General features: G+C 32.9%; 2 protein-coding genes across 3 annotated transcripts in view; one reads left to right on the top strand and one right to left on the bottom strand.

Annotated features, from left to right (window-relative positions):
- The window catches only part of LOC109533415, an 8,030-nt gene extending 1,485 nt beyond the window's left edge, over positions 1-6,545 (top strand). Inside the window, exons 1-4 of one of the 2 annotated variants that reach the window (XM_019898726.2) lie at positions 4,944-4,997; positions 5,301-5,645; positions 6,180-6,300; positions 6,408-6,545. In XM_019898726.2, the coding sequence (XP_019754285.2) occupies positions 4,968-4,997; positions 5,301-5,645; positions 6,180-6,300; positions 6,408-6,478 (567 nt within the window). In that variant the 5' untranslated portion in view covers positions 4,944-4,967 and the 3' untranslated portion in view covers positions 6,479-6,545. Of the gene's footprint in view, positions 1-4,943; positions 4,998-5,300; positions 5,646-6,179; positions 6,301-6,407 lie in introns of those variants that run through there. The other variant, XR_007281297.1, reaches the window with a different exon arrangement.
- Positions 6,546-8,736: 2,191 nt separating this feature from the next.
- On the bottom strand, positions 8,737-10,426 carry LOC109533414. Its single transcript, XM_019898725.2, has 3 exons — positions 10,182-10,426; positions 9,689-9,742; positions 8,737-9,029 (listed from the first exon to the last, which is right to left on the bottom strand). Exons 1-3 carry the CDS (start codon positions 10,358-10,360, stop codon positions 8,885-8,887), a joined length of 378 nt encoding a protein of 125 aa, XP_019754284.2. The 5' UTR covers positions 10,361-10,426; the 3' UTR covers positions 8,737-8,884.
- Positions 10,427-10,777: the final 351 nt, after the last annotated feature.

Raw genomic sequence — 10,777 nt, 5'->3', positions numbered from 1 at the left:
ATTACACAAATCTTAATTTTTTAAATTACCTATATGATTGTAGATTTATTAGTTACTAGAATACTGTCTTTCTAAGCAAGACAAAATTTAGATTTCGTCAATATCGGTTTATCCGTGATGTGATATCCGGGGTGTGACAATTCAGTACTTTTCCATGATTGACATTGGAGCAGGGGCATAGAGAAAGTAAAATAAGTTAGTTATTTTACTCATCCTTTACCTATAATTTTACTTACTCTATGAGCAGGGGACAACTGCTGCTTGTATTTATCTATGTTTATCTCTGGTTACGTACATTACATGTTTTTCGAAAACTTGAGAATATTGATCGATTAATATGGTTTTTTAAATCGATCGATGCGAAAAATAAATATGAGTCAAAATATAAAAACCGTGCTTGTGCCTCAGTGTTATGATTTGTCTTCAAGACGGAAATTACGATATAATTATACCTTAAAACCCCGCAAACATGTAAAGGTATGTTGGTGTTTAAATTAAATACAGTTGATTATTTTATTATTTCTTGTTCTGAACATACAAGTGATACCGCTGTTCTGGACTTGAAGCATTGAAGACGCTAGGGATCACGTGAGAAAACCACACACGAAAAATTTTCGCTTAAGAGACAAGTAAGGTTGTCTGAATCTATTTATTCGTCTATTAATGTAAAACTATTATCTGTATTTTTTTATTTTTACCAGTTTAATTTTGGTTGATTTCTATTTTGCGATAAGCATGTTTTCTTGGATCGAAGGAAAGCAACAAAAGTAAAATGAAAGTAATGTAGCAATGCAAATTGTTATACCTAACTGTATTTGTACACAATAGAATAATCTGTGGATGAACGAAAATACTCTTCTATCAATGTAAAACTATTAACTGTATTTTGTTGTTGTGACCAATATTAAAATTTGTAATTGCTTATAGAATTTTTGTTAAGAGCACATTGCGAAACACTTTAATTGTTCGAGAACAAAATGAAAGGGCAAAAGCCACAGAGCGGGAACATGTAAGGAATATAAAATAATAAGTGCAGTTTTTTAGATAAAGGTTTGTGTTTTATCTCACAGTCACACATCATTGCGACAACGGCAAAAATGCTGAAAATGTTAATTTAGATTTTTAGTCCGTAGTTATAAGTTATATTTTAATTAATTTATTACTCATTTAATTAGTTTTAGATTAGTTGCAAGTAACTCTTGTTGTTGAAAAATTACATCAGTAAATACTTAAATATGTGAATAAACTAATAAGAGGAAATAAAGTATCGTTTTCTTTCTTTACATATATGTATGTATATTCCCTGAACATACCATATACATTCACTGAACATGCACATGTACATTCACTGAACATACCATGTACATTCACAGAACATACCATGAACATTCAGTGTATTAACTCTGACAGATTCCTGGAACATACATGGAATGTTCATAATGTAACTCATGTATGTCCCAGGAATATGCATGTACATCACTTGAATGTTCCAGGTATATTCTGGGAATATCATTTTGCTATGTGGGAACTACGTGACTTCTGTTCACGTTAATGTTCTATTGTAGATCTTATTCTGCTTATCTTCTATAAATCTCACCACCTATGGCAACGATTTTCCTAATTCGTCCGGACTCAATTTTTTTTTCGACCTCTAAAAAAAATTTAAAAATCTGTATAATTTTTTTTAGCTTAAACAAAATACATCTACAATACGTCACCATAAAGAACCAAACGCGATAAATGAGTATCAACATATGCTCAATTCGTAACAAAAACGCCATAAATATATTATTATTATGTTATATCATGTTATTATTATACTTAAGTAATATATATACTTAAGAGTATACTTAAGTAATTACATGACCAAACGCGCCGCGGCAAATTAAGCTCAAAAATTGCACACTCTTACTAAATGCCACTCTACAACTAATACCGACCGAAATATGGTCTGTTCGATATAGGAATGAAGGGACAAATGTATCGGGAACGAATACCTGGAAGAACGACGGCGTCAGTTTTAATGCATAGTATTTATAACAAAAAATCTAAAAAATGCGGCATTTTGACGCGGGCGCGCTCGCTGGGGGGTTGAAAAAGATTATAACATGAGTATGAATATAATTCAATTTATTGTCAATAAATCAGGCTTATTTTGTGACCAGTGACCACAGCTTTTCGCCGACTTTTTGACAGATGTGTGCAAAGTTTATCCAGCCCGGAAGACATTCCGCTCCTTTTGTAGAACGGAAGTATCCTATATCACCCTCGACTTCCGATTCGTTTATAACAACTCCGTCGGAGATACAATGGTGTCTTAGAGAAGTCTCACTAGCCGACAAACCCCCAGGGCCAGACGGCATCTATTATATATTTGCTCCTTAAAAATGTTCTTCGGAGGAAAACTATTGCGCTATATACTGCAAATAGCCAACGCATTTGCTCCTTAAATTGCAGCATTTCCCAAGGGTCGCGTGAAGCCGGCAAAATACCGACTGATCCCGTCTCTTATGGTCCAATTGCCCTCCTGAACTTCCTCGGCAAATTAACCGAGAAGGTTATCCTAACAAGACTAAATAGGCAGCAACTGAGCTTCGGGTGAGCAAATTTCACACAAGTTAGAGCAAACGATCGCCCTACCCACGGCCCCCTGTATAAGCGACTTCCCATATTTTATGAGGATTTTGATCCAGACAATACGTGACGACAAACCAACACTTCCTGCAAACGCAGGCCTAATCGTTTTTAGCAGGCTAGAAATGCATAAATCCACGTGCGCCGGTCTTTGCACCAATGGGACTGGGGAGGCGTGGCCTTGGCTTCAGACTGCCGGCGGCTTACGTCACGGCTTACTTGTCTGTATCTATGCGGCTGACATTCTTCGGATTAAAGGTCGAAGCAATTGAAGTTTTTGGCTTTCCTTCAGTAGACGTTGTTTTTTTCTTATTGAATGCCCCTCAAATAAAACTAAACCCGCCACTTCAAGATTGATGGAGACTCTTCTTGTCCATGTGCCAGATGTAACTTTGTTTGTGCTTATACAATGTACATGTTTAATAATTTTTTAGGTGATAACTTTTTATGGCACAGTGTAAACCCAATGAAATGCGTTACGGCGTCGTTATACCTGGCATAGATAAAGACAAGTAGGCAGTTTTCGCTCGCTCGCACGCAGTATCTTGCAAACTTTTACTCTCCATAGGCTAGTCGTGTGTATACAGGGTGTCCCGTAAGCTCATGATCAAAAGGGTGCTGCGATATTCTTTGGACCAAAAGAAGACGATCTAACTGACTACACTGACCTAACTTTTATTAACAAGAAATGTCAAGGTCAAAGTTCTTCAAAAAAATTATCTTTTTCGATATATCGGGAGAATGGTATGATGTAATTTAGTGAAACTCGCTGTGAATTTGTTCTTATGTAACACTCATATTTTGATTAAGCAATCGAGTTCAGCCGTTTTGGACAAGTGGTGAATTTTTGGTGGATGGAATCAATTAATTTTTTTTTGGTTGATACACTAATCATTTATTCACATTTTTGTGCTGTTTACATGTCTTGTAGCATTCATAGTTTTTGCGCAAAAAAACATGTTTTCTTGCCGCTTAAGAATGTTAGCCACTCACATATCAACCGAATTTCTGATATTGTAAAATCTTGTAGCATTCAAGTCACTTCTACATTAGAAAGGGTCATTCAAAACGAATTTGTGAGATTGATTGACAATGATTTTATGCCTCGTATGACGATATTTGCAGTTAATGTCTAACATTGTGAAGTGGCAAGAAAACTGAAATATTTTTTTCGCAAAAACGATGAATGCTACAAGATTTTACAAAGAGCACAAAATTGTGATTAAATGATTAGCGCATCAACCTAAAAAAATGAGTTGATTTCATCCTCCAACTAAAGGGTTCTGGTAGTTTTTGTACCACGACACTCAAGAATTCACCACTTGTCCAAAACGGATGAACTCGATTGCTTCATCAAAATATGAGTCTTACATAAGAACAAATTCACAGCGAGTTTCACTAAAATACATCGTACCATTCTCCCGACATTTCAAAAAAGATAAATATTTTGAGGAACGTTGACCATCAATAGCAGAAGAGTCAGACATTTTTTGTTAATAAAAGTGAGGTCAGATGGAATTATTTTGGTCCAAAGAATATCGCAGTACCCTTTTGATCATGAGCTTACGGGACACCCTGTATAGTAGTGGGTAGTCTGTGGACTGATCGTGTGTATATAAAAGTGTGTAGTCTATGGGGAGTTGTCCTTGGGATGCGTTTTCGTCAGCTCGTCCACTAGATACAAAATTATTCGGAAGAACAATTGAGATATGCAAACTATTCGAAACAATATCGACATACTGAGTTGCAAAACTAATAATATACAGGGTCATTCAAAATTGGTTTCGTTTGTTTTAAGGGGCTATAGGGGTTCACTACTAAAAGATATTAACAGTTGAAGATCGAAATTTAAATTTGATATTAAGAATTATTTTGAAAAGGTCCCATCCTTGATTGCTAGCCTTTTGGACTACTTAACCGTTCGAAAAGAAAAATTACGATCTTTGCTTGCTGCGAAATAATTTAAGTATAAATAAACATTTCATATGAATATGACTTATCTGATGCGGGTTAGCTGTTATGTTAAATTGGCGTTTGAAATAAATAGATACGACGTGTTTTTAAATTCTAGCGAAATGATCTATTTACGCCAGTTTTCTATATCTATGGAAATTTCTTAATTATATTTGGAAATACCATTCATTTCCTAATAAAACTGAAACCCATTACGGTATCTAATGGGCAAATTTTTGTTAAATATATTCACAGAATGCTATGCCAATTATTAACTATATCAGGGCATCAGGGTGGGTTAACAATATTTATATAAAGAGGAAGCAGGTAATCGAGATCAATATTGTAAAGTGTTTTCATGCAAGAACAGAATAACTGTTATGAAAATGAAACAATTTTTTGCGATTTTGGTAAGATATTTTTTCTATTTTGCTTAGTTTTTTACATATAAAATATTAAAATATAACAGTCTTACATACTAAATATATAACAGTTTTTATCTGAAGTTGCAAAATTAATGAACATATTTTGTAGATCTACGCCATAATTTATGTTATTTAATATAATTAACTGTATTTTGCATATTATCGTTTGGTCATCTCCATTCTTTTAGTTAGATTAGGTACATGTTTTAAATTACCTACTAATTTAGCAAGAGTAATACTGGAATTACAAATGGTTTTAAATCAATAAAACTAATTTACTTGCTTTAGCTCTTGGTTCCATTTTCAACAGGAGAAGATATTACTGAAGTTGATATAGTCACTTCAACACAGCCTCCTACCTCAATCACAGAAAATGAAAATGTTCCACCAGCCATAAACTCAGTAGTAAACGACTATCCCACAAACTATCAACCATCAGTACCCAATTTTGGTTTCGGAAACTCGCCACCATACATTTTACATAATCTTCTTTCGCAAGTTTTTAGGCCCACAAAAAACACCGGTAAAACATACGGGCCTAATGTGATTGCAATTATCGGCGATAAGCCGTATATTTCGATGGAAATTTTCCATAAATTTGCTCCATTTAGATGGCTGATGCACGCTTTTCAGGTAATATCTAGATTTCTTTTTTAATTTGAGTTTTTTGAATTATTTCAAGTCCGTTAATAGTCATGTGCGTACCTTATGCTCTAAAATGTAAAAACACATATTTTATTTTGGTATTTATTCGACTATTAATTATGTTATGTTAGTAGCTACTTTATCCCATTTCAATATTTTACCACTATAAAAATTCTAGAACAGTTGCGCAAGTATTTTAAATATTTGCTCCTAACAAATCTAATAAAGTTTTCCTAATTTATAATGGGATGCTAAAAAGTGACATTCAAGCACGATTTCTGGTAAAACCTTCGCCGTTCCTGAACACAGACATTTACGTACTACAGCAAATTTAATTTCTAAAAAAATTTGCATACAACGCTAAAGCTGTTAGGAATTTACATCAGGCTAGAAGCAAAATGTTTTTGTTTTTTATTTGGTCTGATCTATACCTACGTAACGCGCGATTCTTTCGATTTAAAAAGCGCCAAAATGTTCCACACTAAATTAGCTGTTTTCATTATTATATATTGTTTATCACAGGGTAAAATTCAGAACATTTGTGGTTTTTTGGCACCCCCAATCGGGGATGATGAATTCTCATTTTCAAATCCTCAAAATAATCCGCCACTAGTTCTGGGGGACGAACAAACCCCTGTACATGGTAAGTAAATTGCATTTAAGAATAGTAAAGTAAGTAAAATAACGTAACTATTTTTTTTTTCGATTTTTCTACTTGATTTAGTACGAATGTAAGTTTTCCTTTTTAAGGAGCGAAACCGGACATATCCAGACCAGTGAGGATCTATAATGTACCTATTGGATTTCGAAGGAAGATATGACAAAATATGAATGGAAAAGGCAAATATGTATACTTTTCAGGTGTTTGAATAAAACTGTTAGAAATTTCATACATTTCCTTTAGACCCTAAACTTCGCTGTCCTAAAATACATTACTCATTCGTCTCAGTTGCTGCATAAAAGTTAGCCTGCTGCCAACATTAGCAGCTCTAAAACAAATAATTAGATGAATCGCTATAAAATTTTATGCTGAAGATGTGTAGAAACATTTGCGAAGATGTATAGGAACAGCCGTGGTCTATCGGAATTTCTTGCTACGTGTAGAAAGATGTGTAGAAAGTTATAATTAATCGTTAAAACGATATAGATATAGAAAACCTTGAGGTTTTCAAGCTCTGAAAAGATTTAGATCTCATTCGGAGAAATAACATAACATTTCTTACATTTGCACTTATGAGCTTAGTGATTGGTTTTTGACTTATGAAGCGCTCCATATGCAGATATCAAGTGTTTGAACTTAATACCATTATAAAGGAGATATTATCCGGACCGGTTTAAATGGGTCAATCGTTTCCAGTTCTGGAATAAGGTACGACCACACGACTATCTTTATTTCTTTTGGCGTTATCTGGGGGTTTGAAGAATTTAATGGCTTCCCTCATAACTCTGTGTTTCATCCAAAACATCTATTTCTTTGAATATACTTTGGTGGTCTTCGGCAAGCGGGTGGTCTATCGTAGCAGCTTTTTCCTCTGTTCCAATCTGTAGCTTCTGTTGCGCTCTGAATTATCATAAAAACGCTTATTTTGATTGTATCAACGCAGATTGAACCGCAAGCGCTTGAACTCATTGAGTCCCCAGATGATACTAGAGTATGATTTCCCTCCGTGGCTGATCTAAGGCTCCGCTTAATTGGCCTTTCCGAATTTAGGACGTTTTTTATTTTCTTCCAATCTTGCTTGTTATATGGTGTTATGTAAGGAAATCAAGGGAAGCCCCGACTCTTGGCTGTTCATTCTGGCATTCTGTGATGCATTTATCCTGAGTTTGAGAATTTAAGGTCTGAGTTAGCTTATTGGCGTGGCCAAACACTCTTTTCAAGTATCCAAGTTCCCCCGTAAGTTCACTGGGATGGTAAATCTGTTAGAAGCCGGTGCTTAGTTTTCTTAAATAGTAGTCTTCTGTATGTGGTAGAATCCAGTAACATTCCGATCTTCCTCTCATAGTCCTCCGCTATCATTACTACAATGGCATTTTCGTTGTCCCCTGATACGAGAAGGAATTTTTTCTTCGTTCAGAGTACAACATACGTTTATTAATTATTTGTTCAATAAATGCTGATACGCGGAAAACAAAATAAAACAGTTTATTAAATCCTTTATAGCTTTGGGCCTACTGCACAACTGTTTTTAATTTAATTGTCAGGATAATTATTTTCATTTATTACGCATCGGCACATTGAACTTCCCGGATTGAACATTGAAATCCCGGAAGCGAATTGCAACACTTAAAAATTCGACATTATAACCAAATGCATTAGCAATTGAAAAGGAAAATTTGCTTATATTATCTACTAGTTATTGAAAAGAATTGAATTTTCTCAGATAGTTTTTTATTATGGAATATTTTAAACATATCTATATGTTTACCTATTTTGATATACAGCGTTCCAAACTAGGCTACAGTATAATTACATGTACATATTATAACAATAAAATGAATTTATACATATATTTCAAATATTCTCTGAGATAACTAAAACGGAATTATTCGTACACAAAATTTGGCATCTCTAGTTATATGACCAGAAATATTATTCCACTCGGTCAACATTTTTTTAAGCGGCATTTGAAGTTGATTTAAAAAGTTTATATATTTAGTCGTAAGATATATTTTTTAATGTAACACTCTTGCATGTATGATATATTTGTATTATTTGTCGTTTCAACTAAAGTTGGCCTTACTATCCTCTTGTATAAAACTAGAAAGTTGCATTAAATAAATGCCAATTTTAAATGTGCGTTTTCTAGAGTACTAGAAAATTTGGATATATTGGCATTATTTTTATACAAAATTACGTTTTGCACTTTTTGATCCCATATAAATCGCATTTTTAAACGGTCTTATTTTGTGAAATAGGGCGATAACGGTTGGTAAATGTTCCTATAGATTTACTACTTTTGCGACTGTACTTACATTTTGTATTATTATATTTTAAACATTAATATTATATATGTACTCACTGATATACAAACCTGAATTAACTTAGTATCAGTAAAGCATACAAAATAACAACAAATTAAGCTTGTCTCAGGAAAGAGGTTTTTTAATTAAATTAGCTTAAAATAATATAAACGCTTAGAATACAATATCATTGGGTGAAGGAAAACGTGTAAAACCATGTGTAAAACCCTACTGAACATTAATGACTATAAGAATATTTATTCTTAATGGGGTCGGTAAGGTGTTATTAAAAAATGTTTAGATGATTGGTATTGGATACGGGTCGGAGTAGTGGTTTCTTCTTTCTGCAGCGCATTTGTATCAAATTTCCGAGGCATTCGTTGATTTAATGGGGTTTCGAAATTGTTCCTAAACAGTTGAACAATTTTTATTTCATGCATGCAGTTGTAAATTAATTTAATAAATAAGTTTGACAATTAGTATCTTTACTAGTTAGATTCAAGTCGACAACATACAATTACTTTCGTAAAATAGCGGAACCTGCTAATTTAGAGTAACATCTCGAAGCATTCGTAATGTTAAAATGGTTGGAACATTTCTTCTTTAACAGTCAGTAACTTAAATTTTGTGGTACAATTGAAAAACAATCTGGAAATATTTCCATCCATTTCCAAATGTGTCATCTTATTTTGTTTAGAGAGTCGTTCATAGTCACACCACGTTGCGTAGGTTTTGGAAAAAAACCATTTAAAAAACTTTTCTATACTTTTTTGCTTTCATTTCCAATTAATCATTATGTTGCTATAAATAACAAACATATTTTGAATAAAGCTGTAAATTAATAGTAGAGAAATTATGCAAATAAAAAAATGGTCCACAGTGAAACATGCTTTTTGGCTCAATAGCATTTCGTACTTGAATAAGAAGTTAAGAGTTTCGGTATTTGAGAAAATTAATTTTTTCTGTTACTTTCATTTTGCAATTATTTGGTTGTTTATAATTATCAAATGGTTTATTCATGATTAAATTGATAATTTAATGTTTCTTAATATTCTACATATACGTACCCTTGCATGCATGGGTCGCTGTCTGAAAAATTCGAACGTTGTTGACCAGCAGGCCTAAAATAATATAATTTAAAATAAACACTACCTTGTGTGTGTCCAAATGAAATTGTACATAATACTATATGCCACTTTTCTTGAAATTAACCAATTTATCCAATCTCGTAGGTACTTCTTTGTCACCAATTCAGAAAAATGTTGGGTTTTATATTATCAGAAATTCTCTCTGGAGTTTTTTTACATTCGACATTTTATTTGTTTCGTTAATTAATTGCATACGAAATAATTATTAAATATTAATTCCAGCAACATATGATGAAAATCTCAAATATTATGGACTGATATGAAAATGATAATATATATGATATTTTACCACAAACAAATCTGTCATCGCAAATTCAAAAACAACCAAAATGTTCCTGTGTCGTCTCATCAACTTTTTACATTAATTTTTGAAAATACAAACTTTAAAGCGTTTTGAATATCATATACTCACATAAAAATATTTAAACATAAAGCCAAAATTGCTCCGCCTGACATGGTAATTACCACCAAAACCAGTTTAACGATGACTATTAATTTTTGCTTCTTTCTTGGATCTGTTTGACCGACATTATGAGAATATGGGTTCCACCAGTTTGGAACATATCGAGGAACTTCACCATGTCCCAGCATATTTTTATATTTTTTCTATGATACTTTTTGTGACATAAATAAATTGTGACATAAATAAGTTGACAAAGCACCTGAATATTTACGGTTGAAAGTAAGTAAGATTAAACAGGGTGATTCAGGAGTAAATGGAAATGTGTAGGCAGTCAAAATGAGCAAAATAAACACATATGTTAAAGTCCTATTTGTATTTGCTTCAGAGATACTACGAATCGATCTTTAAAAATGTCTCGCTTTTTCTAAAATATCTGCATTTCTTATTTTAAATGTACTGTAAAATGATATTAACATTTAAACAGTTGAACATTCAAACTTTAAAATCTATATCAAGTGTAAAATACAATTTGACCAATTCATGTCAAATGTGTGAGAAATATTTCACGACAATTTAATAAATTACATTTAGGAATGTTTTCCGGG

Source organism: Dendroctonus ponderosae, unplaced genomic scaffold, assembly GCF_020466585.1.
Source record: "Dendroctonus ponderosae isolate FM_Combo_2020 unplaced genomic scaffold, Dpon_F_20191213v2 Dpon_F_20191213_4, whole genome shotgun sequence".
Classification (NCBI taxonomy): domain Eukaryota; kingdom Metazoa; phylum Arthropoda; class Insecta; order Coleoptera; family Curculionidae; genus Dendroctonus; species Dendroctonus ponderosae.
This window is presented reverse-complemented; position numbering and strand designations above follow the sequence as displayed.